The sequence below is a fragment of the Aspergillus stella-maris genome (assembly GCF_047715825.1).
Source record: "Aspergillus stella-maris strain CBS 113639 unplaced genomic scaffold BDV14scaffold_43, whole genome shotgun sequence".
Lineage (NCBI taxonomy): Eukaryota > Fungi > Ascomycota > Eurotiomycetes > Eurotiales > Aspergillaceae > Aspergillus > Aspergillus stella-maris.
Window position 1 is genome coordinate 15,744 of NW_027396837.1, and position 23,061 is coordinate 38,804.

Consider the following 23,061-nt stretch of genomic DNA (forward strand, 5'->3'; position numbering starts at 1 on the left):
AGTTTACCGGATGGTCTTGCATTGCAGCATCGAAACAATTTCATTGAAGTTCGTACTGTAGGTACCAATATCATGTTCCTGCAGTCGGGGCCGCGGCCCGCTAGTTAAGTCTTCCGAAAGCGGCTAGACCCGGATCCTCCAACTTTTTTTTTTGCTTTCAAATTATTATACTCCGTGAAAACGAAAAGAAGCTTCAAACAATCATTCCTTCTATCAGGCTATTTACATGCTTCATTAATCGGCGGAAGTGTCTGCTACATCATCGGATCTCGGCTAACCTTTATTACTGGGAAGACGTCCCGGATTCAGTCAGACATGGGTACAGGCCGGCCTAGTCAAGATGGCCTTGACTCTAACTCAATCCCTCTGCCTCTCGACACGGCACTCTCGGCACCCTGGGACTTTCTTCGTCCTACCAAGAAGCTGCGAAGCGGAGTTTTAGACACTGCAAAAATCTTCGTGGACTCCCTTGCCGGTTCGGTTCACGATTCACAAGCCACTCGCCAGCGGAATAATAGGAAACGGAAGCGATCAGGCGGTGATATGGACGTTGCAAACATTCTGCGACTAAAAAAGTTATATGTGGCGGGATTTACTTCAGATCAAATTTGGGAACAAGCTCTACGCATATTCGATGCAACCGATGAAGAGTTGCAGCGCGATTATGGCTTCTGGGCCCGCATCGCACAGGCTGGTCATGAATCACCATTCAGCGCACTGGAAATACATGATTCTGCGAGAGAGGATACTGAGCCACGAGATGATGATTCCATTTACGAGTCTTCGAGTGTCCTCAGTGGGTCTGGTTCCGACGACGAACAAGATGACCGGACTTCCGAGGCCGAGGACGAAGACACATTTAGCGGTAATGAGAACAACGATGAAGGAAATGAGTCAGATGAAACCTCCGGCGATGAACGTGATGTAAAACATAGTACCTATGTTGAGGATCGGTTTGGATTGAACGACGGCTTCTTCTCCATTGACGACTTCAACGCGCAAACCGAGCTACTTGAGCGACAAGACGCACAGGGCACTATGGATGAGGATAGCGACGAAGAGGACATAGATTGGGATGAGAATCCTCTTGGTCCTGGGGGTGTTGGTGCTTCGCGGAAGAAGGCTGATCAGGCTGGTGATGGAATGGATGAGAGTGATGATGAAGACGATGGTCCGACCTTCGACAATTTAGAATCTGCGGATGAGTCTGATATCGACGAGGATGATACCCACGCTGCGGCTCTAGGTGCCTCCGGTTTCATCGACACAAGCGATGTCATGTACGCCGATTTCTTCGCTCCTCCTCCTCGAAAGGCGTCGACGAAAAGATCTCGGTTGTTACCAAAAACTCAGCCACAAAATAAAGTCACCGATAATGATATCGACCGTGCAATGGCGGATGTTCACCGTGATCTATTCGATGATGAAATATCTGCCAGCGGCAGTGAACCTGATGCCGACGATCCCAGGGCTCACAAATCATCGCATGAGAAACAGCGCGCGCGCATCGCAGACGAGATCCGCCGGCTGGAAGCCGCTAATGTGGCAAAGAAAGAATGGATGGTTGCTGGTGAAGCCAGGGCAGTCGAGAGACCAGTAAATTCCCTCATAGAAGAGGACTTGGATTTCGAGAGGATTGGAAAGCCTGTTCCCGTGGTAACAACAGAGTTGTCCGAGAGCATCGAGGAGCTGGTCAAGCGCCGCATTATATCTCAAGAATTTGACGAGGTTATACGCCGCCGTCCGGGTCCCTCGGAGAGACAGAGTACTCAAAAGACTCGAGTTGAACTCGAAGACGGCAAGCCACAACAAGGTCTCGCTGAGCTTTACGAGAAAGACCACCTCCGAGCAACGGATCCAAATTACGTTGATCCCAAATATCAGAAGCTCCTGAAAGAACACAACGAAATCACCAATCTCTGGCGAGAGATAAGCTCGCAGCTAGACACGCTTTCTAATTGGCACTACAAGCCCAAGGTACCGCAAGCGAGCATCAATGTCGTCACGGACGTCGCAACAATCACAATGGAGGATGCCCAGCCCACTGCCGCTGGCGCCATACACGGATCAGTGACACTGGCGCCTCAGGAGATATACGCGCCAGGTGAGTCTAGGGCTACCGGGGAAGTGGTGATGAGGAACGGAGTCCCTATTACAAAAGAGGAGATGACTCGGGAAGAAAAGGCGAAGCTGAGGAGGCGGCAGAAGAAGCTGGCTCAATCATCCGCGGATGCTTCTGGGCAAGGCCAGAGTGCTGCAACTGAAAAACAGCAGATTGTATCAGATCTTAAGAAGGGTGGTGTCAAGCTCATTGGAAAGGGAGGCGATGTGACAGATATCAACGGAAGTAAGATCGCTGGTGCGGGCGATAGGAGTGGCGCCCAGACAATGAAACTATAGGTCTTTCCCCCGTTAGTCCGGGGGCTAGTGTTTTTGTGGCTCAAGTGTTTGGACACCTCTAGTCTAGGTACTTTTCGACCTTCTAGGACATGTCACATTATTGTATATTCCTGCTCCGTTCTATCGCTACTAACTATGACGAAGAACTATCTCCCATCCCATTGCCACTAAGTTTCGATCGGATCGTGTAGAGAAAGAGATTTTCGCGTCTGTAAGTCTCGGCGTCAGGGTCGTCGGTAATCTCGTCAACTTGAAACGCCTTCTTGGCTAATTTGAGGAATCGAAGGTCGGCTCTTCTGCGTCTCTTGAAGCAAAAATAGCAGACAGAGTTAGGGCCTAGGAGATCCCCTAGGGTCGTTATCAGAAGCGGGAAGGCGGGCTCAAAGTAGACACAGTCAGCAGCCAATATTACATCGGGACGCCGAGGGATGTCATCTGGCACAGGGGTGCCCCAATCTAATACTGCGGCACTGACTTTCGTGGTGAGGTTATTGAGCGAGATGTTGGCGTTCATAAGAGCAAGCATAGGGTCCTGGTCCGTGATGTAGATGGGAGCTCGACCAAGCTCACACCCGGAAGCAACTGCCAACCCAACAAGCCCGCCACCGGCGCCAAGCTCAACACTGGATTGGAAAAGTTAGTCAAGAGTCAAAATATTGAGCACTGTAGTGTGACTGGCAATCAGGTTAGTTGATGGTTGTTGAGACGAGTCTCTCCAACCCTCGAACCGGCCGGGTAGAAAGGGAGATGCAGGCACGGACATTGTTTTATCAATTAAACTAGAACGGTGTCGACGAAGCATATATTTAGACAGGACCATACCGGCAGGCCACAATTGACCGCCACAACCATCCTTAAGGTCTTCCTTGAGAAGTAAAGGCCGTTGTAGAAGGCCGTCAAACGAAACATGACTCTGGCCAGCCTGCTTGATTTCCCTTGCGGGAACCAAAGATTCGTCTATGAAGAAGGGGTCATTTAGATCAGCAGATTCGGTGCGGCGTAGGTTTTCCATGTCGCACGAGGTTGGCTACTGTGCTGAGTGATAAGAGGGAATCGCGGGGTCTCCGTGCAGGACTCTGATAGATAAAGAACTAGGATGGTTGATGACTTGCCGATTTTGCGGGATTCTAGAAAACTTCCTTGTCGCGGCCCGCAAAAAACCCTGTGGGTGGTGGCCGACAGTCTAGAACAGAATTGGATGTGGAGGCCGACGGAGCTTTTCGAGGCCGCTCCCGTCATTGGCCCGAGGCGCATCTACAATTCCCATAATGACCTAGACTACATCTAGGCCTCCCAACTATGGGGATTTGAGACTGAACTCTGAAAAACTGTTAAATCGCTGTCGATGCAAATGATCTGAGAACCCGAGTCTTGGCGAGCATAAGCCAGTGCTTACGAATCCCGCTTCTTGTAATGCATTGATTGCATTCAGGATTGGGGCTGTAGCATTATCCACTGTATAGTACAGTACAAGTTGCCTTGAAAGTTCATATGAACAATGCATTGCAATTACTTACACAGAGTCCACCTGGATTATCTCTATACTTGTATATCAGGAATCAGGATGTAATGGAAGGTATGTGGGAGGTGCAGCGCCAATGCAGCTGACGTCATGTCGATTGCCTCACATCATGATCTCCCCAAACCCACAAGAGCTCCTGGGCCATCATTGGCTCCAGTCCAAGTACATGCTGCGAGGTCCCAGGTTTCCTCATCAATGGCTGCTTTTGGATCATCACGACGTCACTCACTCATGGCTCTCGTTACAATTGCAGTGGCTTGGTCGACCAGGCCTGCATTATGTCATTTGACCCCGGATGGCCACGGTTTTGTTATATAAAGGGTACGTTGGTACTATTCCTGCAATCACTTCAGCTCTATCAAACATAACAGCCACACCGAATCGAAACACCACTAAAATGGCCACTCTACACTGTAAGTTCTAAGCAAAGTCAATGCCTGCTGGCAAAAGCTAATTCGGACCATTTTCAGACCTCCCTTCTGTCAAGCCCTCAGCCATCGCTGTCGGCACTGTTTTCACCCACACTGCCTCTTTGGGAATCCTCTCCCCTCTCTTCGGCGACACATATCACCGTGCTCAAGCCGCCAACTCGAAGGAGGATTTCGTTAAGTCCAGGGAAGCCGCCGGTGCCGCCACAGCCTGGGGAAGTTCTCTGGTTGGAAGCGCTGTCCAGACCTACGGTGTTGCTGCCCTCATCAACGCTACCGGTACTCTTAGCTACAAGGGAGCCGCATACCTTGGAAGCTTGATCTTCTTCGCCAGCTCCGCCCCCAGTGTATGTTTCCCGCGCCGTGCCAATTGACATGCATTCAGAATACTGATTCAATACTTCTATAGTTCGTCAGTCAGATCTTCACCGAGAAGAGGCCTCTAGACACGGTTGCCGTCGGTGCTGTTGCAAGAGTGTTCGAGACCGTCGGTCTTAGCTTGTTCCTCACTTGGTGGGGTACGCGCACGAACCCCTTTGACTAAATAGGCTTCTGAACCTATTTTGGCCTTGATTTCAAGATACATGCCCTGTTATCGGACAATCTCTATGATAACGTTATAATGTTCTTAGCCATAGTTTGAGACAATGAATGATATTTACTTTTGACTGACATTCAAGTACTATATGTGAAAACATGGGCTTGGTAGGCAAACCTGCTTAGTAGAGTAGGCCATCTTGGTTTGGCGCGTAACTTAAATTGCCAAGTGATAAAAAGGCCATGTATGTTTCCAGAGGGCGCAGGAGGCACTCCGAGGAGCGGCGTGATGTAAACCGGGGCTGGTCTTATCTGAGCACGAGTGCTGAGAGGACGAATTGTCAATAGTATTGTACCTGTTAGACCAGCTGCATCGATTGAATCCCACATATACTGACTTTCGAGATTAAGTGAACTTTAAAATAGTACATTCCTATGAGACAATTCCTGTCTACTTTGACAGAGCCCTTTTGAAGATATATGGAATGGCCTGACGTTGGAACCGACAGAAAAAAATACAGGAGAAAGAAACACAAGAAACACTGCGTCTAGGCTGTCTAAAGTTTAAACGAAAGTGCGGCATGGGTACCTTTCGTTGGGTTAGCTGGACGGTCGGTAAACAGAGTAAAAATACAACTTACACATTAGGATAACCATGATCATTGTCGATCTGGTACTTCGAGGCAGAGTTCAGGTTGCAAGGCGTAGGAGGCAAGCCATTAGGGCCTAGAACGCCCTTGACGCCATTCTTGTCCTTCTGGAAGAAACCTGCGAGGCCTCGCTCCTCACCTTCCTGCTGAACAGAAACGAGCTGCTTCTCGCCTGCCTCACCAACTTGCAGAACATCGTCCTTAGGCGACGCCTGGCTTCCCACAGTGAGGAGGCCGACAGCATTCGCCTGGTTCACCGTGCTGATTCTCGGGTAGTTCCTGCGGACATCGCGCTTCCAGTATGGGTTGTCTGCAAGGTCACCAGCTGGGACCGTAACGGGGTCGTCGTAGGATAGCGGAGGCAGAGCTCCGGGAGTGGGAAGACGGAATTGGGCGTTCAATGGCACACCGGTGGAACGTTCGGGGTCAATCGCAAATAGGCGGCGGATGCGCTCCCATACCCCGGTGGACTGAACCGAGTATTTCTGAGTCCCATATTTAGCTCATGCTCCGGAGGCGTCGTGCGAGAGAACATACATGGTTGATGGAGACGACATTCGAAGCCGTCTTGGCCGCGTTCACAAGGTTGCGGGCCATGATGCTATTTGGTACAGGGCGTTAGCTTGGGCACACGGTTTGGAAGGAGTTTGGTATAATTAGTAAGGTTTGGGAAGTCTTTACCTTGTTCCCTGAGAACCCGCGGTACAATAGCACGAATGTAGTGTACTAAGTATTGCTTCGTCGTTGGTATCCGGATCAGTGAAGAGGAGGAACTTTCGGAGCGATAATGTTCCGGCTCCGCAAATCACAGTTGTTGGAATGATAAGCTTGAGACCCGAGTATCAAGATCGAGCTTTTTCGTTCTAGACATCGGTTTGGCATTTAAATTGATTGTGGCCTCGATATCTATCACAGCCACTCTATGACAGGCTCAACGCATGTGTTCATGTCAAAGTCATTCCATCGTCAAAAAGCCACCAGTCTTCTGAGAATTACGCCAGCGCATTCGAAAATATGAAGCTCTTATACTATGTCTGCGACTTTAATTCCTAGAAAATCGTGCCAGGCATAATTGTGCTAGAGATCGAAGCTAATCTTCGCGTTAAGCGGCGCGCAACAACCCGTGAGTCTTGCTAGTGTGAATGGTTTCGTGGTTGTCTGCATAGATCGCCTAGCAATATAAAAAATATAGGCTAGTGGCTAGTGCTTTCCTCCACTCAATAACGATGATATAGTTGCCGAGATATGCGCAGGTACGTTGGGAGAATGCCTGGCCTTGATTGTTTGAGCCAATGTAAAGATGCAAATCATGAGGATGCTGTAACTCCACATAGAGACTTCGAGTTTGTGAAGAAGTGACCAATGGCTGATCATTCTGTCGATTCATCATCCTTGAGCTCGTCTGGTGTTGAGAGAACCAGCTGACGCACAGCCTCCACGGTTGCATCAGGACCGCCCGGCTGCAGGATAAGTACCTTGCCAGCCTTGTCGACAACGAACACGCCCCTGACTGTTCCGCGCGGCACCTTCTTGAACCCGATAGCCCCAACCAATGTTGCTGCAGTGTCGCAAAGTAAGGAATACGGTAAATTTTGCTTTGTCTTGAAGGTAGTGTTGGCCTTCGGGGAATCTGCCGATAAACCATAGATGGAGAGTCCAGTCGAGGTCAACTTGTCATAACCATCGCGGAATAAGCAAGCTTGCTTTGTACCTTCACAATGTTAGTATCCAACCGAAATAATGATAGTATATGTAAAACGCATAATGAACGCGCCTCGAATTGCGTGCCCACCGTGACATTGGAGTGAGTGAAAGTAGACTAGGACTGCAGGGCATAAACTTACACCCAGGGGTGGATGCCTTGGGATATGTGAAAAGCACAACTCCAGCTTTACTCTTCTCGACGAGGTCCTTCAGTGTGGTCTTTGTACCGTCATTTGTTTCAAGGTTGCCACCAAATCCATCTAGATTGACGACCTCACCAACCTTTGGCACATGACCAGCAGACGAGGGAGGAGCTGCATCTCCAGGGGCTTTCGATTTCGGCGCAGACTCCGTGGTTTTGGTCCGCTTCTTCTGGGGTACTGGAGCTGGCGCTGCCGCTTTGCGTTTCCGCAGTTCAACCATGTCGTCTGGTGTTGGTTTATGGAGTCGATAGAGCTGGCAGTTTATGTTTGCAATAAAGGCCTTTTATCACTCCCGCTGGTGAGTTTTCAGAAACCGAGATGTGTTGGAGCGAGAAAAAACCGTCCTCAGCCAAGCAATCGGCAGCATATATTTCAGTGTTTGTGTCAACTGGTTGATCTTCTCAGCTAAATTCTTGATGGGGCATAGCGGTTACTAAATTGGCAAGGGTACTAGGAGCTTTGGACTAAGCTGAGAGGACGAAATAGCCCATTGATGCTGGCTCCGACCTCAAGCATAGCACTAATACCTAAGGTGATATCTTCACAACTGCTAGGGGGCTGGGCCTCTCAAACGTTTGGACAATACGCGACCTCGAAACGCGGAACACGCATCGCGTCAGGGCAGGAACTAACTTCAATGCTCGTAGTGCGCACAAACGGTAGCTACTTGGATCAATAGGACTCGGGCTAAAAATGTAGCGTAGAGACCCAAATTGCGTATATGTAGACCGTGATGCATACAGAGTACCCTCATACATCATTCAGAACATCATAGATTCATCATTCCGTTTTTCTTCATCATTTGCGCTGGGGCATTATTACTAAGACAGCTTGTGCAAGCTTCCGGTGTGGTCTCCAATCATAATGGTGGCCCGTGTCAAGTGAGCACTTGCCACAGTGAACCATGTTGGTTTTCTGCCGGAAAATCCCGACGTCAGGGTGGATCGGGAGTCCGGGACTGGACCTGGAAGTCCCCGGTCAGAACCTCTGGATCCCATGGAGAGCAGGAACCCGCACTAAATTTTCTCTGCTGTTCCATCGCCAGTCGCCACTCTTCGACTCATATCCGCCTCGCAGCAGGTCCATAAATCGATCTGCAGACTACATCACTTACTTCTTCATATTGATTTGGGCCCCTTTCACTTTTTGTGTCCGAACTGCCATCTGCACTCCTTTAAAATCCCTTACTTTTGCGATTTCAAGTCACGATTTTCACGCGAAACGTCTCTCGACCAGGCCGTGTCAACTGTCAACCTTTTGAACGCTACGAAGAACGAATCAATCTAAAACCTACCGCCAACTGGTGAACACAGCCTTGCTGTAACCAGCCATGAAGGTATTCTCATCCCTCTGCACCTTCGACTATTCGTGGGAAGAGGTCTCCACAGCAAACTGGCGGAAGTATTGTCCGTGGAATGATAAATCGACGCACGTCGTAGGGGTAGATACTCTCTCACGGAGTGTTGACCCCGAAACTGGGATCGTAAGTGCTGCACTGGAGAGTTTTTAAGCTGGGAGCGTGTCGTCGAGGACTGTCTAACTGTTGTATAGTTGCGTACCGAGCGGCTCATCACATGCAATCAGTCTGTACCGCAATGGGTCTCGTCACTGTTTGGAGGCAGCCCTACTTCACATGTTTACGAAGTGTCTTATGTCGACCCGGTCTCGAAGAAAGTAACAATGTGCTCGTCAAACCTCACATGGGCCAATGTCTTGAATGTGCGCGAAACCGTCATTTACCAACCATCAGCGTCAACACCTTCGTCCAAAACCGATTTCGAGCAAGAAGCCAAAATCACCGCGCTTTGTGGTGGGTGGCAGAAGATCAAGAACAAGGTCGAAGAGGCGAGCGTCGAGCGATTTAGGGAAAATGCTAAGCGGGGTAAGGAAGGATTCGAAGCCGTTCTTGAGATGAGTCGACGAGTTTTCAGCGAACAGCGCGAGCTCGAGGCCAGTACGGCATGATTATTCTGCTGCAACTGTCATTATCCGCATCGGCCCGTTGAGCGTTTACCTTGCATAACCGGCGTCCATTCCAGTTTCTGTTTCAAAGCGTGTGGCTACCTCGGCGTTCGGATATTCTTTCCTGCATATTGTTTGGCAGCCATCATCCCCTACTACCTGTTTCTGCACCTGCATCTGAACTCACGGAGGCAAAAAAGTTACCCGTATTTTTACCATGACCTTTTCAGCTGAGCGGCTTTCTCACTCATCACGAGCGCACGATAAATTAGAGATGTATAGAGTGTGACAATCATAATACACAGATATCCCTTCTATAGGATCAATCTCCTCTGCTACTACAAAGGTTTTGAAAAGAGTCATTGCTTCGTTGTTTTATAGATTATAAAACCGTACATTCGAGTAGATTTATCCCAGCAGGCCACCCAATACAACACGACTAACCCCAGCCATCTCCGTTCTGGCGGCGGTTCGACTGGTGTCTTCGAACTCGCGCACTATACCCGCCACGATAATCTTTCGAAGTTTCGCGTCCGCTTTCGTGAACAACTCGCCCAATGCGACAGTACACACTGCAGGAGTCGATATTAATGTCACAAGGCGAGTGTAGCAGTCTATCAGCACGTCGCACAGGGTTACAAACGTCTCGAAATAATCCGGCTCGAACGGCAGCGATGGCGTCAAAAGATATGAGTATTCCTCACCAGGCAGAAGCTCTGATGCCTCTGAATGCGGGACAGAGACACTCGCAGCAGCAGCACTTACTGACGAGGTTGCGCTCCCCGCCATATGTTTGAGATCAGAAGGATCACTGTGCTGCATTGGAAGGCCGATTTCAGTCGCCGAACTAGCTCTTCGGGTCTTCGTCCCACCATGTGTAGCGCGCTTGAACATTTGTGGTATGCGCGCGCGAGCGAGCGTTGACGACGAACTTCCCTCCGGCGGATGCACTTGTTGATATGCTTCAAACTCCATTAGAAGAGCATTGAGCGCACGCAAATATTCACCGGATGTAGTACTGACATCCAATATGGGCGGAATGGAGAGACCGAGAAGGAGATAGTTGATCGCACGCCGGGAGAGTTTCTTGGAATCGAAGTAGGGAATTCGGCCAATGTCAATTCGTGAGTAGTGAACGGTGTTGAACCAGTATATGCGCCCTTCATGACTAGAGCCGTCTGTCAGTGAACTGTATTCCAAATTGCACCTGACGCGCAGACTGACGCTTTTCTAAGATAATCGAGAGTAGATATCCGTTTGGTGGCCATGTCGTGGATATGCTGGTAGATTGCGGCCGCACTCTGCGGGCCAAGGACTCCTCCACCGCTCATCAAGGGAGGGGGAATAGATCCCGGATTGGATTCATGCCCTATAGACTTATTCGTGTCTCGGCGAGACAATGTGGGTGCAAATGTCGATGGGAGCATATCGATGGTCTTCCCGAAGGAGCCTTGGCCCCTGCCCGCGGACATAGCTGAGGAAATAGACCAACTTATAATAAAAATCCGATAGCAATGTGAATAAGGTTCAAGCTATCCATCAGCAGCGCAGTTTCTGAAAAAAGAAGAAATCCTGCAAGACCGGGGCGTTGTCCGAGTCGGATGCGCTTCGATAAGATCGAGTCTCCACACAAGCCCCTGACCGCGGGCGGCAAAGAAGCACGGCCTCTGCGGCCAGAACCTCTGCAATCCCCGCACTAAACCATGATAGGCATTAAGTTTTCTGCCTCTGATAAGCATCCCGCGCAACGTCTTGTATCTAGGTACCAGGTAGCTCAACTCAAGACCGGACGGTACAACTAGGCAAAGGCTAGGACTACTTCCGCCACGGCTTTAAGCTGTACCGGAAATATCTCATGGCAGTCGATGTGGTGCTGCCAGTCGTGTTCGCCGAATTAGACCCTTGGTTGTTACGCCTACTGTAAGGCGCTCTAAAGCCAACGTACGATGCTCCCAGAAGGAGATTCTTTATTCGATGCTTTGTAGTGGGCGCTCATGCTTAGTCTTCATATCTGTCTTGAAAAAAAAAAAAAAAAAAAAAAAAGAAAACCAATATGTAGACTTCTTTGCCAATCACTTAATGTATCTTGCTTGCTACAACCCGCAGACCACTGAAAGCGGTCAATGGTCTTCTCCGCAGTGCCCCTCCTCCCCCTAAATGAAGCTGGTTGCCTTTCAATTTCGGTGAACTTGACTATCCCCTCACGCTTTCCCACTCTCAATGCATATCAGCCCTTAAAAAAATATTTTCGTACCGAGTCCCAGTGTCTGATATCAGCAAAACATATAGAATGGGAGACTCGTTCCAGGAGAAAGTCCCCCAAAGCGGAGAATGGCCTGTTGATCCTCAGGATGATGTTCCAATCTCCGAACGACGAGTTTGGGTGGATGGCTGCTTTGACTTTAGCCATCATGGTAAGGAATCAATTCGTGCCAATGTCTATCCACCGTCCTCTAACCAGACATCTGTAGGACACGCAGGAGCCATGCTTCAAGCGCGTAGACTGGGAGACGAACTTCTCGTGGGCGTACATTCCGACGAGGCAATCTTGGAGAACAAAGGCCCTACAGTGATGACATTGGAGGAACGGTTGGTTGTCAATCATGGCCTCGCTTACAGCCTACATACTGACGCAAAAGACTATCTTATACAGCATTGCTGCAGTGGAAGCGTGTCGCTGGGCAACAAAGTGTGTACCGCATGCGCCCTACGTAACAGCTTTACCATGGGTCTCGCATTACGGCTGCAAATATGTTGTACATGGGGACGACATCACCTCAGATAGCAATGGAGATGACTGCTATCGATTCGTCAAGGCTGCTGGCCGGTTCAAGGTCGTCAAAAGAACCCCCGGTATCTCTACTACAGATCTTGTTGGCCGCATGCTTCTTTGCACGAAAGGCCATTTTGTCAAGAGTGTTAAAGGTACTCTTTCTGGAACAGACGGATCAGGAAACGAGGAGGAGCGAACTCAGTACGCCTCGTATCTTCAGGACAGGCTCAAGGACTATGCGACTGATGAGTCTGGTCTAAACCCTGGTCCTCAGGTTTGGGCTTGGGAAGGCTCAAGTACGGCAAAGCTCGAAGGCACAGTCGACGAACCTGGTACTTTTGAAAGCCTTGTTGGTGGGAAAGCACCGAAACCGGGCCAGCGAATCGTTTATGTGGACGGCGGGTTCGACCTCTTCTCATCCGGTCACATCGAATTCCTTCGTCAAGTCTTAGCGATCGAGGAAGCTGAAGGCCAAGAACGTGGCTGGTACGACGAGGCAAAGAAAGAGCAGAGACTCAAAGAACACGGGGAAGACTACGGTCCTGCCTTTGTTATAGCTGGAGTCCATGATGACGACGTTATCAACCACTGGAAAGGATTGAATTACCCCATCATGAACATATTCGAGCGGGGTCTCTGTGTACTCCAATGTCGTGTAAGTTTTCAACTCGCTTATATATGCCTTTGCGTATGCTCAAGAGTCCTGACTATTGGCAGTATGTGCATTCGGTGGTTTTCTCTGCGCCATTCTCTCCAAGCCAACCCTACTTGGAAGCATTGCCACTGGGCTTACCCGACATCGTCTACCACGGTCCTACAACCTTTATCCCCCTTACATATGACCCCTATGCCGCACCAAAGCGCATGGGCATCTTTCGCGAAACAACGGATCACGCTTTCCAGCATGTCAATGCGGGCGAGATCGTCGAGAGGATACTCAAGAGCAGAGAGGCTTACGAAGACAGACAGCGTGCGAAGTTGCAAAAGGGAGCTGTTGAAGAGGAATTCAAATCAAGGGAAAACGCATCGGCTAACTAGATCTTCATTGAACTACCGACGACCAGGCTTTCCTTCAGAAATATCCATGGTTTCCTGTATAATAGTTGCTCAAATAGACTGCGTCGGAGTAGCTTGTGCGCAACGATCGAACACGCCACAGCTTGTCAGAAATGTCCTGGCAGGACCAGAAGGACGGATTAAGCAGTTAGTTTATATTTATTAGACACACGCATACAATATAATTACATGAAACATGAGCTCAAGCGCCTTTGCCAAAATATCAATAACGTTCATTTATTCAGCCACCAAGACACCCTTTTCTTCCAGAAGCTTGGAGAGCTCGCCGTTCTGATGCATCGACATCAAAATGTCGCATCCACCGACAAACTCCTTCTCCAGGTATAATTGCGGAATCGTGGGCCAATCCGAGTACTCTTTGATGCCTGCAGGAGAAGAATCATGTGTCAGACGTAGTGTAATGGATAGCTAGCAACGTGTGGACGTACCTGAGCGCAACTCTGCATCCTCCAACACATTGAACGCGACAAACTTCTTGGGATCAACGCCCTGCAGACCCAGAATCTGAATGCTCGCCCTGGAGAATCCACACTGCGGAGTCTCTGGGGTGCCCTTCATGAAAAGGACAACCGGCGCGGATGCAACAGCTTTGTCGATAGCGGCCTTGGTTTCGGTCGAGAGCAGACGGGCCTGAAGGATGGAAGGGAGCTGGCTGGTGAATTGCGGCCGGACGAGGGACCGGCGGCATGTCTATGACGGCAAATTAGTGCTATGTCCCCAGCGTCGCGGCCTAGAAATAATAGTATGATGAGGTTGACTGCGATGGCGAAGGTATGGTGGACTTACGGAAGAGAAGGCTGCCCTTGAAAACATGGTGATTGCTGGCTTTCAGAATTATTGAGCTCCGCAAGGTGATGGCGAAATAATTACCATGTATATGACTGGTCGTGATCACGTGCGGAGCATACATTTCTAATCCGACGTCAAAGCTCCGGGTCCGCCAACAAGTCGTCCGTCCCCGCAATTATTCATGCTCCTGCTCCGAAGCAACTCGCCAACATACGCGCCAGCACACCGGCGCACAGACAGTCGGGCATTGCTTCTTCTTGATACATCTGCGCTGACTACCTACTGAACATCACCGCAAGACCTGCACATCCTACGTTTCGTCATTTACATATCGACATCATGGCGCTGGCGCTGCCTTGACTAAAAAATCATGGATTCTGCAAATCTTCCATTCTCTGCTGAACAGCACGTGGATGATGGTAAGCTTCATATCCTGCTGGCAGCTAGTGGATCTGTCGCCACGATAAAGCTTCCCAACATAGCCGAAGCTCTCGGTCGCCATCCGAATGTATCGATTCGCATCATTGTGACCCAGTCAGCTGAAAAGTTCCTCGTTGGTCAAAGCCATGAACAGCCCAGCCTTGAGAACTTGCGTCATCTTCCTGGCGTAGACGCGATATACCGAGATGAAGATGAGTGGAAGAAGCCATGGGTACGCGGGGATTCAATCTTGCATATCGAACTGAGGAAATGGGCGCACTTGCTGCTTGTTGCTCCTCTTTCAGCCAACACGATGGCAAAAATGATTTCCGGCATATCTGATAACCTTCTTCTTTCAGTCATCAGAGCATGGGATACAACCGGCCTCGTTGACATCGGGTTCAAGGAAACGAAACCTTTAGTGTTTGTCGCACCCGCGATGAATACTGCGATGTGGGGTCATCCCGTCACAGGAAAGCAGCTCGCAGTATTACGAGACGATTGGGGCTGGAGCGCTTCAGCCAATGACGGTTGGGTCTATCTTCTTAATCCGATAGAGAAACCTCTTGCTTGCGGCGATACGGGCAATGGCGCTATGATGGACTGGAGGGATATAGTTAAGACTGTTGAGGAACATACAGGGTTGACCACATCACCCGTGGGCACTCGAGAAAGTTGACCCTTCCCTTGACTCATTTCGTTGAGTCTACCAGCTTGTTTCGCGGCTCATTCAATAGCACAGGCTTGTGTTCTATTTCATGACTTCCCCAGAGATATTCGAGAAGCATACCGAGAGAAATACCTCCACCAGTCAATAAGCAACCATTACTGAACCACCACCAGCAATTTTGGGTACTTTTCAAATTGACTTTCCGGATCATAATCCCCAGTGTGAGAGCGGCACTGCCGCAGCTGCCGATGAAGAAAAGTGGGCCGGCGCCTGCTGCCACTCCTGCTGCAGCAAGCAGGGCCACCTGTGTCACCGCCAACCCTGACAGTACGGCCTTTGTGTTGTGTTCGTGAGCAAGAGCTATTGACTTAATCCCGGCAGCAACGTCGTCTTTGATATCCATGTGCGCGTAGATCATGTCGTACAAAATAGTCCAGGATATGCAGCTAGAGTAGAGAGCAGCGGCAGCCATTAGTGCGTTTGAGTCAGAAATAAGATCAATCCCCAACGCAGGAAACCCCATTATGGCACCCCAAGAGAAGGTAAGCCCCAGGACAGCTTGGGGATAGTACGTGACGCGTTTGGCAAGAGGATATGATCCTACTAGAAGCAAACTAGGAATTCCGTACCACAAACATTGGTAAGGAAACTGAAGCAGAATACCCAGACCTGCCAAAAGTTGTGTGCCAGTAAAGATCACTGCTTTGCCAGGAGATATAGCGCCCCTTGCGATAGGCCTGAACTTTGTACGCTCAACGTGGGGATCCAGGTTCCTGTCCCATAGGTCGTTGATTGCACATCCAGCCCCTCGCATAATCAAGGCACCGGCGAAGAAAAGTCCAGTAGTTCCGAGAACCTGGAGAGACGATACTCCGGGTGCCATGTTCGCCGCAAGAAGTGTGGAGAAAGCGCATGGAAAAAACAGATAATATGTACCTGCAGGCTTGTCAAGCCGTACCAACTCGGCGTAGGGAACCCATGGCCGAGGAAGTAAGCCCACGAGACCTGTTTGGGGTGGGACGTATTGAGCCACGGCGTTTCCTCCCTGCTTCTGGTGCTCACTGCCGCCAGAAGACACCGCTGACGGAGAGTGTAGGAGCCTGAGAGGTCGATTGGTTGATGACCTGGTTGTCCTTGGTGGGAGGCTCAGATGGCCATGACAACTGACAGTCCTAGATGGAATCCTTCTATCTGATGCGCAGCGATGGCGCGGAAATGTCTTCCGGAAAAGTCTGCCAGAATGAGAGCATCGAAGCAGCGGGGATACTGAGTATTGAAACCGCATCCTGCAAGAATTTATGCTGTCTCTGTGTTGTTTCCGACAACTACTTCCAATTCCCAGTGCATGCGATCCGGTAATTCCCCCAGTCAGTCGCAAGTCGCAGAAGAAATAAAGGAACCCGGTCAGTCAAGGCGCATGGCGTGGTCCGGTGCCGTGGAGGATTCAGGTCGAGGGCGAGTTAGAGAAAGAATGGAACAGAGGCTGGATATTCTGAGCAGTTTGTTTTCGGCTTGCGCTTTCTTGGCAACCTGACTGACATCGGGGAATAATCAGATTTCCGCCGTAGAAAAATAGCTATCATGTGACTTCAATGGATTCCGCGCAAATGGCGTCGCGGTCCAAGTGCCCTCGATCGGGGATAGCTTCCAGGAAACTCTTCCGCGCTGTCTGGATCGCTTGGCGATGTCAACTGCGCTGCATGCATTTTTCAAGCCAGGATTTTGGGATGTTGTTCCTTTGAGGGTAGTCGTTGAGGTGCAAGCTGTCTAGTCTGGATCTCTTGCGTCGCCGCGATCACCTTCAGCGTGATATTCGTTCCTGATGATGCTTCCGTCACTGTTGGTATTGAGGTGCGCCGCCATAACACAGAACCGCGCACTTGATGAAACTACGATTTCGCAGATCTTGTTAAATGCCCCTCATTACAGCAAACTGACCTGATTCCCTTAAATTCCTGTTCATTCTCACCGGCGCATGCTTGCCACTCTATCTACGAAAATCGTCGGTCCCTAGCAACGCACTTCGATTCGCAGGAATAATGCCAGCTCAACAGCCTCGAGCGGCCTTTGAGCCTATATCGCCTGACCTAGATTTTGAGGAACTGGTCAAATCAACACCCAATTTTGAAGAGGTGGTGAGGATACACTGCGACGCCATTGACGAGAATGGCCTCGAGAACTTCGAGAAGCTCGTTTTGCTCCATGTGATCGTGCGTGGGCTGCCTCTTGTTGTGGAGGGTTTCGACAAACAACTCGATAAAGCTTTGTTCTCAGAGAAATGGTTGAGAACACATTACGCGGCGAAGCGTGAGTATAATACCCTTTAACTTCAACAACACACCACACCCTTATGCCTTGAACTTGTGCTGACAAGGCCGTTAAATGTAGGTGAGGATGCTCGAGACCTGGCAGCGAAGAAGAGTGTACCACTCACAATTGGGCATTACCTGAAGAATATGCCCATGCTCACCGATCAATGGAACCCTTACAACTACAAAGATTCGAGCCTCCAACGTTTATACCTCAAAGATATCGATTGTCCCAAAATCTGGCATGACTATTTGAAAAAGATAATACCTCCCTTTTTGTTCTACCTGAACCAATCGGCAGAGCCTACATCGTTCGAAGGTCCGGGTGCGAAATTGCCTTCAGTCCAGAAGACACGCAAAGTTCCGGAAAGAAAGGTAGCCAAAGCTGGTGACTTGATGAGCTGCCTTCCCAGTGACATGCGCGCGGATAATTTGATGTGTTACATTGGTCACGAAGGGACGTATACGCCAGCTCACCAAGAGATGTGCGCCAGCCTCGGCCAAAATCTAATGGTGGACGCATCAGATGGCTCAATGGAGAATGGGAAGCTCACAAAACCAGGTTCGTCGATATGGTTTATGACGAGTAGTAAGGATCGGAAACTTGTTTCGGAATACTGGATGTCTTTTCTGGGCCACGACATTGGCATCGAAGATCACTTTGCACAGATTAATGCTTGGAAGGGCGCACCCTTCACCACATACCTTGTCGAGCAGCGGCCTGGGGATTTCATCCTTGTGCCTCCATTAGCAGCACACCAGGTATGGAACCGTGGCACGCGAACCATGAAAGTTGCGTGGAATCGGACTACGGTGGAGACTCTAGAGAGGGCTCTGAACGAAGCACTGCCGCATGCCAGAATGGTGTGTCGTGATGAGCAGTACAAGAACAAGGCCATGGTTTTCTACTCTCTCAAACGGTATTCAGCGCTTCTTGCCACAGTTGATGAAGCTGGTTCCCACCACCAGCGTGTCCATCAGCTACTGGACGAGTTCGAACAGCTGTTCGCCCTCTACAACCAAATCCTCCTTTCCGAGTCATTCTCGCCGGTCACTCCCAAGGAGAAGAATGTTGAATATCTTCCCTTTGACAGCAACGTTACGTGTGCCTACTGTCGGGGAAACATCTTCAACCGGTTCTTGACGTGCCCAATTTGTGCTAAGACAGCAACCGGTGAAGACTTACCTTACGACATTTGTATGGAATGTTATTCTATTGGCCGAAGCTGTGCATGTGTTTCAAAGCTTAGGTGGGCAGAGCAGTTCAAGTGGGAGGAGCTTGTGGGTAAGCACGAAGCATGGAGGAATCAGCTCACCAAATTTAGACCTCCCCTCGAGGACAAATTCCAACATTTCCGAGTAGAGCGATCAAGGATGGGCAAGAAGAGTCTGGCCCATATCTGTCAAGAGGAGCTCAAGCGACGCCCGTGGGTTGACATAACCAAGCCTAAACCTGTCATTGAGGAAGTCGTGGGAGAACCAAGTGAGCCAGAGGAGGATGAAGACCGCCCTGCAAAACGCAGGAAGAAAACGAAATCGAAAGCGCCCCGCTGCCATATCTGCAAGTATGTTGAACCAGAATGGAAGCTTGCTGCATGCTCGAATCCCAAATGCTCTTTGAGGTACTGCTATGGCAGTCTTTTCAGGGCCTTTAATATGACACCACTGGAAGTCTTAGAAACTATCAACTGGGAATGTCCCAGATGCAGAAGGTTTTGCAGTTGCGGTTCCTGTCGCAAAAACCCAAGGATGACACCATTTGAACCAAACGGCATATCACTTGGACATGATACTAGCAAGGTTGCAGACGTGCGCAGCGTTGAGAGCTTGGTGGATTTCCGTTACTCAAATATTGGCTGGCTAAAGAAGGCTGGCATTGACGGGCAAGACGGGCTGGATCGTTTGAAAAAACAGCAGGGGGAAGCGGATGCGAAGCGCAGTCAGGCATTGGAGGATCATCAAATACAAATGGAACTCTACACAGACCCATTACAGGTTTTTGATTATAGCCAGTTGGAGTTAGAACAGGTCGCTCAGGCTGCATATTATTCCGCAGATTATGCAGATATCCCGGTTGATCCGGCATTGGAGGGCTCGATTCTTGCACCTGTTGAGCCCGGAAGCTAATCGTTGTTTATACTATTCTATCAGGAGATAGTGGCAGTCATAATTATACCACATGAACATGACAGTGCATCCTTTGGCAAGCATGGTAGTTGTGGAGACCTGGTCTTGAACATTCAAAGTATGATAACACAATGACTTCGAATTCGACCTAAAGACACTCAAACGCGCAAAAGGCAGACCCTAGATGTCTGAAACCATGCCGACCCCCTATGCTCCTTTGTAGTCATACCGAAGATCTTCCAACGGCTTGAGGTCAACGGACCCCATGGCCTGGCGCACAACCAAGATCGTCGTAAGCAAAACTATGACACATTAGTATCTAATATTCTCCAAAATAATGTCTAAGAAGACGTAGTGGTTGATCAAGAGGGGTCCAGCATAAACTCAAGGCGTACCAATAGGGAGTAAATAAGCAACAGGCTGAATACCAGCCGATGTCCCAGCGGAAGAAAGATAAGCCAACCCCAGTAGCGCACACATGGCAAAATTACCAGGCACTATGTACTGATGTACTTGCGTAGTGAGGTCTAAATTCCGCATGGGTCTTTTACCCTTGGGATCTGGGCGTTGCGGCGGGACATACTTCATCGTGTACGCTGTAGCTAGTAACGACGTGATCCCCAGTAGGGACAAGAATCGCACAGAGATTCCCACATTGCTGACAGACAAGAATGATGGAATGAATAAAAATGTTGATAGCAGCGGGATTGCGACAAATATCAGCTGTATATCGTTCTCAGCATCCTTCTTGGTATATATGTGGGATGATAGGATAGTTACCTTGTACTGAAAATCGTGTTTCTCGTTCTGCGACCTGAGGTGCCCAATCACCCTCTCTTGCTCTATTAGAGAATTTCAGCACGAGTAGATACCTGAGAGATAGACCTCATCAAACCTTCTTCGTCCAGGTCTTCTCGAACATCCTCATCGCCCGAGTCGTCCGGGTAGCGGAATGCTTTGCGCAGTCTTGCAGACGCCATGCAGCTGAAGTCTAAGGCCTGAAAGGTCCGTCTACGTAAAGAGGCTCTACTCAATAGCACATGGACTTTAGCAGCCAGATCTGGCTGAGGTGGAGGGGTTGATAGAAGTATAGAAGCATGTGCCGCATCAGATGCTAAAGTTTGCCTTGTTTGATCTTTCACTTTCGCTTCCGCTCCGCCAGCTCCAGCTTTGCCTCTTACAACCCACCTCATACGATTATTGCCAACCCCGTACACCAATTCAACTCTTCCTTGAATTAAACCAGTCGACTGGTCTCTGCCCAGTCTACAAACTCACCAATGGTCCTCCAACTCGCCCGGAGACGCCTTGTCTCCCGCCTTCCCAACAAAACCATACGACTCACCAACCCCCGACGAACCCTCATTCCCGCCCCAGCAGCAAACTCAGGACCCATAACAGAGCGCCGTGCAGACCGCGAACTGCCGAACATCAACCCGGAAGGTCGAAAATGGCTGCGCACGCTGCCCATCTTCGCCGTCGTCGTGGGCGTCGCTATGCTCGGTATCTTCAACTACCAGAAATCCTCGTCGAGTGTCGTTAGCAGTACGCTTTATGCGCTGCGGACATCGCCGAAGGCGCGCGAGATTCTGGGTGATCAGATTTATTTTGCGCAGAAGATTCCGTGGATCAGTGGGGAGATGAACCAGTTGCATGGGCGCATTGACATTTCATTCTGGGTGAAGGGGACGAAGACGCAGGGGAAAATGAGGTTCCGCAGTATTAGGCCGGATAGGATGAGTTATGTGAGTTTTACTACTTTTTCTAATGTTCTGTTGATGGGATCGCATGGCTAACAAATTCGGACTCTAGTTCCGCACAGAGGTATGGAGTTTGGAGACGGAGGACGGAAATGTGGTTCAGCTGCTGGAGAACAACTACGACCCGTTCCGTCACGAATAAACAGAACTTGCAGGATAGACGTTCTGCGGAGGGACCTCGGTGACAGCCTGTCTTGACTGTATTTGAAGATTCATTTGTGCATCGATTGAGGCGTTTGGGTTAAGCATTATTTGTACAGGAAAGTTTGAACAAGAGGTGTGGACGCCCGAGAAGTATTCAAGAAAATGAGGATATCATTTATGTATCATATACAGAGGAACGCCGCTCTAGAATCAAATATTGTAATAGTACATTTTCAGAAGAGGACATTGCAAGTCTATGCCGATGCCTCAGCTGCCTCAGCTGCCGGAGCCGATTCCGGAATTGTCGGCCACGGCTTCTTGATAGCATCCTGTATCCTGACAACACAACCGGTAGGACCGCTCACAGCACCTGTAAGATGATAGTCAGCCTTGCTCACAACGGCCCACGAGATATAGGATCAGCCACTCACCACTAACAATAACCAACCCATTCGCCGCATCGACCTTGAGCACCTTCAGGTTCTGCACCGTATTCTGTCGGTTGCCCATATTACCCGCCATCTTCTTCCCAGGATAAACACGCGAACCACCGCCCTGACCAGGCGCCGTACCACCAAGCGAACGATGCGTCAAACTCACACCGTGAGAGCGATCCTGTCCACCGAAACCGTGTCTCTTCATCGCACCAGCAAATCCCTTACCCTTGCTATTCGATCTCGCATCCACATACTGGCCAACCTGGAACCAATCCGCATTGACAAGCTGTCCAACAGGCAGCAACCCATCCGCATCCTTCACCCGGAACTCAAAGACATGTCGCTTGGCGGAAACACCCTGGCCCGAATAGTGTCCCAAAAGCGCCTTGGTCACGTTCGTAGGGTGCTTCCAGCCAGCACCAATCTGAACAGCGTTGTAGCCGTGGACATCGGCCGTCTTGTGCGCAACGACCTGCACACGGTCGAGCTGGAGGACCGTACAGGGAATGCGCTTCCCCGTCTCTGTGTCGAAGATGGCGGTCATGCCCTTCTTGATTGCAACGGCGCCGGTGCGGGGAGGGAGGACGTCCGCTTTCACTTTGCGTGCAAGGGCCGCGGCAGGAGATGATTCGAGGACGGGGAGGTCGGAGCCGTCATTGTATGTCGAGTGCTTGGGAGGGTTCAGGGAGCGGATACCGAATGTGCGGGTGGCGATGGCATTTTGGGATGCCAATCGCGGAGTAATGGCTCTGGTGACGGAGGGCAGAAGCATCAAGCCCCTTGATAGACGTGGAGGCATGGTGAGTGGTGTGTGGTCGTTTCAATGCCTCTTGGTTTAGATGATGGTCCGGGAGAATTTTCGGGTGGACGAGTGAAGGCGGTGAATTGGTGCCTTGGATCTCAGACAGGAAGTGCTATACTCTGTAGAGCTTCAGTCGCAGAGTCGCAGCTAGAAATACATGACAGGAAATTATTTCCAGTCAAGTATTATCACTAATGTGTGTATTCGGTGTCCATGTAGTTCATCAATTGCCAGCCAATGTGTTTTGCTCCTGAAGACACGAGGGTTACTCTAGACGGCGTGGTTGAAGTGGCCCCGATAGATCCGCGTTACTTCCGATTCCGAGTTCTATAATTTTCTCTCCGCGT

General features: G+C 49.9%; 13 protein-coding genes across 13 annotated transcripts; 6 read left to right on the forward strand and 7 right to left on the reverse strand.

Moving 5' to 3' along the window:
- The first annotated feature begins 142 nt into the window (after positions 1-142).
- On the forward strand, positions 143-2,467 carry BDV14DRAFT_92055 (rRNA-processing protein MPP10). The gene has a single exon (XM_073777862.1). The coding sequence runs from the start codon at positions 316-318 to the stop codon at positions 2,398-2,400; it is 2,085 nt and encodes a 694-aa protein (XP_073626142.1). The 5' UTR covers positions 143-315; the 3' UTR covers positions 2,401-2,467.
- A 66-nt stretch (positions 2,468-2,533) lies between these two features.
- BDV14DRAFT_202016 (putative methyltransferase-domain-containing protein) lies at positions 2,534-3,412 on the reverse strand (the record flags this gene model as incomplete). Its single annotated transcript, XM_073773903.1, has 2 exons — positions 2,534-3,023; positions 3,162-3,412. 2 exons carry the CDS (start codon positions 3,410-3,412, stop codon positions 2,534-2,536), a joined length of 741 nt encoding a protein of 246 aa, XP_073626143.1.
- A 683-nt stretch (positions 3,413-4,095) lies between these two features.
- On the forward strand, positions 4,096-5,018 carry BDV14DRAFT_176898 (DUF1761 domain-containing protein). The gene is made up of 3 exons (XM_073769326.1): positions 4,096-4,335; positions 4,393-4,697; positions 4,760-5,018. The coding sequence occupies exons 1-3, from the start codon at positions 4,218-4,220 to the stop codon at positions 4,892-4,894; spliced, it is 558 nt and encodes a 185-aa protein (XP_073626144.1). The 5' UTR covers positions 4,096-4,217; the 3' UTR covers positions 4,895-5,018.
- On the reverse strand, positions 5,019-6,262 carry BDV14DRAFT_176901 (putative NADH-ubiquinone oxidoreductase 21 kDa subunit). Its single transcript, XM_073769327.1, has 4 exons — positions 6,219-6,262; positions 6,075-6,138; positions 5,529-6,022; positions 5,019-5,476 (listed from the first exon to the last, which is right to left on the reverse strand). Exons 2-4 carry the CDS (start codon positions 6,132-6,134, stop codon positions 5,452-5,454), a joined length of 579 nt encoding a protein of 192 aa, XP_073626145.1. The 5' UTR covers positions 6,135-6,138; positions 6,219-6,262; the 3' UTR covers positions 5,019-5,451.
- Position 6,263: 1 nt separating this feature from the next.
- On the reverse strand, positions 6,264-8,212 carry BDV14DRAFT_176903 (thioredoxin peroxidase DOT5). Its single transcript, XM_073769328.1, has 2 exons — positions 7,382-8,212; positions 6,264-7,248 (listed from the first exon to the last, which is right to left on the reverse strand). The coding sequence occupies exons 1-2, from the start codon at positions 7,662-7,664 to the stop codon at positions 6,908-6,910; spliced, it is 624 nt and encodes a 207-aa protein (XP_073626146.1). The 5' UTR covers positions 7,665-8,212; the 3' UTR covers positions 6,264-6,907.
- Positions 8,213-8,397: 185 nt separating this feature from the next.
- BDV14DRAFT_176906 (putative mitochondrial protein sorting (Msf1)) lies at positions 8,398-9,753 on the forward strand. The gene is made up of 2 exons (XM_073769329.1): positions 8,398-8,927; positions 8,996-9,753. Exons 1-2 carry the CDS (start codon positions 8,775-8,777, stop codon positions 9,407-9,409), a joined length of 567 nt encoding a protein of 188 aa, XP_073626147.1. The 5' UTR covers positions 8,398-8,774; the 3' UTR covers positions 9,410-9,753.
- On the reverse strand, positions 9,754-11,025 carry BDV14DRAFT_176908 (uncharacterized protein). Its single transcript, XM_073769330.1, has 2 exons — positions 10,631-11,025; positions 9,754-10,574 (listed from the first exon to the last, which is right to left on the reverse strand). The coding sequence occupies exons 1-2, from the start codon at positions 10,876-10,878 to the stop codon at positions 9,815-9,817; spliced, it is 1,008 nt and encodes a 335-aa protein (XP_073626148.1). The 5' UTR covers positions 10,879-11,025; the 3' UTR covers positions 9,754-9,814.
- A 491-nt stretch (positions 11,026-11,516) lies between these two features.
- Positions 11,517-13,401, forward strand: BDV14DRAFT_176910 (ethanolamine-phosphate cytidylyltransferase). Its single transcript, XM_073769331.1, has 4 exons — positions 11,517-11,820; positions 11,878-11,995; positions 12,060-12,834; positions 12,897-13,401. The coding sequence occupies exons 1-4, from the start codon at positions 11,697-11,699 to the stop codon at positions 13,215-13,217; spliced, it is 1,338 nt and encodes a 445-aa protein (XP_073626149.1). The 5' UTR covers positions 11,517-11,696; the 3' UTR covers positions 13,218-13,401.
- Positions 13,402-13,472: 71 nt separating this feature from the next.
- Positions 13,473-16,420, reverse strand: BDV14DRAFT_191044 (putative para-hydroxybenzoate-polyprenyltransferase Coq2; the record flags this gene model as incomplete). The annotated part of the gene is made up of 5 exons (XM_073771432.1): positions 13,473-13,621; positions 13,685-13,908; positions 14,165-14,168; positions 15,268-16,180; positions 16,304-16,420. The coding sequence occupies 5 exons, from the start codon at positions 16,418-16,420 to the stop codon at positions 13,473-13,475; spliced, it is 1,407 nt and encodes a 468-aa protein (XP_073626150.1).
- A 754-nt stretch (positions 16,421-17,174) lies between these two features.
- BDV14DRAFT_191047 (putative JmjC domain protein) lies at positions 17,175-19,571 on the forward strand (the record flags this gene model as incomplete). Its single annotated transcript, XM_073771433.1, has 2 exons — positions 17,175-17,442; positions 17,524-19,571. The coding sequence occupies 2 exons, from the start codon at positions 17,175-17,177 to the stop codon at positions 19,569-19,571; spliced, it is 2,316 nt and encodes a 771-aa protein (XP_073626151.1).
- Positions 19,572-19,778: 207 nt separating this feature from the next.
- BDV14DRAFT_202025 (uncharacterized protein) lies at positions 19,779-20,551 on the reverse strand (the record flags this gene model as incomplete). Its single annotated transcript, XM_073773904.1, has 4 exons — positions 19,779-19,873; positions 19,967-20,294; positions 20,352-20,413; positions 20,467-20,551. 4 exons carry the CDS (start codon positions 20,549-20,551, stop codon positions 19,779-19,781), a joined length of 570 nt encoding a protein of 189 aa, XP_073626152.1.
- Positions 20,552-20,702: 151 nt separating this feature from the next.
- BDV14DRAFT_92241 (cytochrome c oxidase assembly factor 1 family protein) lies at positions 20,703-21,666 on the forward strand. Its single transcript, XM_073777863.1, has 2 exons — positions 20,703-21,316; positions 21,384-21,666. The coding sequence occupies exons 1-2, from the start codon at positions 20,852-20,854 to the stop codon at positions 21,471-21,473; spliced, it is 555 nt and encodes a 184-aa protein (XP_073626153.1). The 5' UTR covers positions 20,703-20,851; the 3' UTR covers positions 21,474-21,666.
- A 4-nt stretch (positions 21,667-21,670) lies between these two features.
- On the reverse strand, positions 21,671-23,061 carry BDV14DRAFT_176914 (mitochondrial 54S ribosomal protein uL3m). The gene is made up of 2 exons (XM_073769332.1): positions 21,907-23,061; positions 21,671-21,845 (listed from the first exon to the last, which is right to left on the reverse strand). The coding sequence occupies exons 1-2, from the start codon at positions 22,709-22,711 to the stop codon at positions 21,730-21,732; spliced, it is 921 nt and encodes a 306-aa protein (XP_073626154.1). The 5' UTR covers positions 22,712-23,061; the 3' UTR covers positions 21,671-21,729.

Bases quoted from the DNA above. Each gene is read 5' to 3' on its own strand.
- BDV14DRAFT_92055 (XM_073777862.1), top strand. From the start codon at position 316: ATGGGTACAGGCCGGCCTAGTCAAGATGGCCTTGACTCTAACTCAATC.
- BDV14DRAFT_176898 (XM_073769326.1), top strand. From the start codon at position 4,218: ATGGCCACGGTTTTGTTATATAAAGGGTACGTTGGTACTATTCCTGCA. The intron at 4,336-4,392 runs GTAAGTTCTAAG...GACCATTTTCAG, and splicing joins TAAAATGGCCACTCTACACT to ACCTCCCTTCTGTCAAGCCC. The intron at 4,698-4,759 runs GTATGTTTCCCG...ATACTTCTATAG, and splicing joins TCGCCAGCTCCGCCCCCAGT to TTCGTCAGTCAGATCTTCAC.
- BDV14DRAFT_176901 (XM_073769327.1), bottom strand. From the start codon at position 6,134: ATGGCCCGCAACCTTGTGAACGCGGCCAAGACGGCTTCGAATGTCGTC. The intron at 6,023-6,074 runs GTATGTTCTCTC...TATGGGACTCAG, and splicing joins ATGTCGTCTCCATCAACCAT to AAATACTCGGTTCAGTCCAC. The intron at 5,477-5,528 runs GTAAGTTGTATT...ACCCAACGAAAG, and splicing joins GATCATGGTTATCCTAATGT to GTACCCATGCCGCACTTTCG.
- BDV14DRAFT_176903 (XM_073769328.1), bottom strand. From the start codon at position 7,664: ATGGTTGAACTGCGGAAACGCAAAGCGGCAGCGCCAGCTCCAGTACCC. The intron at 7,249-7,381 runs GTAAGTTTATGC...AACATTGTGAAG, and splicing joins CAAGGCATCCACCCCTGGGT to GTACAAAGCAAGCTTGCTTA.
- BDV14DRAFT_176906 (XM_073769329.1), top strand. From the start codon at position 8,775: ATGAAGGTATTCTCATCCCTCTGCACCTTCGACTATTCGTGGGAAGAG. The intron at 8,928-8,995 runs GTAAGTGCTGCA...ACTGTTGTATAG, and splicing joins TTGACCCCGAAACTGGGATC to TTGCGTACCGAGCGGCTCAT.
- BDV14DRAFT_176908 (XM_073769330.1), bottom strand. From the start codon at position 10,878: ATGTCCGCGGGCAGGGGCCAAGGCTCCTTCGGGAAGACCATCGATATG. The intron at 10,575-10,630 runs GTCAGTCTGCGC...AGACGGCTCTAG, and splicing joins CTCGATTATCTTAGAAAAGC to TCATGAAGGGCGCATATACT.
- BDV14DRAFT_176910 (XM_073769331.1), top strand. From the start codon at position 11,697: ATGGGAGACTCGTTCCAGGAGAAAGTCCCCCAAAGCGGAGAATGGCCT. The intron at 11,821-11,877 runs GTAAGGAATCAA...AGACATCTGTAG, and splicing joins CTTTGACTTTAGCCATCATG to GACACGCAGGAGCCATGCTT. The intron at 12,835-12,896 runs GTAAGTTTTCAA...GACTATTGGCAG, and splicing joins TCTGTGTACTCCAATGTCGT to TATGTGCATTCGGTGGTTTT.
- BDV14DRAFT_92241 (XM_073777863.1), top strand. From the start codon at position 20,852: ATGGTCCTCCAACTCGCCCGGAGACGCCTTGTCTCCCGCCTTCCCAAC. The intron at 21,317-21,383 runs GTGAGTTTTACT...TTCGGACTCTAG, and splicing joins GGCCGGATAGGATGAGTTAT to TTCCGCACAGAGGTATGGAG.
- BDV14DRAFT_176914 (XM_073769332.1), bottom strand. From the start codon at position 22,711: ATGCCTCCACGTCTATCAAGGGGCTTGATGCTTCTGCCCTCCGTCACC. The intron at 21,846-21,906 runs GTGAGTGGCTGA...ATCATCTTACAG, and splicing joins TGGGTTGGTTATTGTTAGTG to GTGCTGTGAGCGGTCCTACC.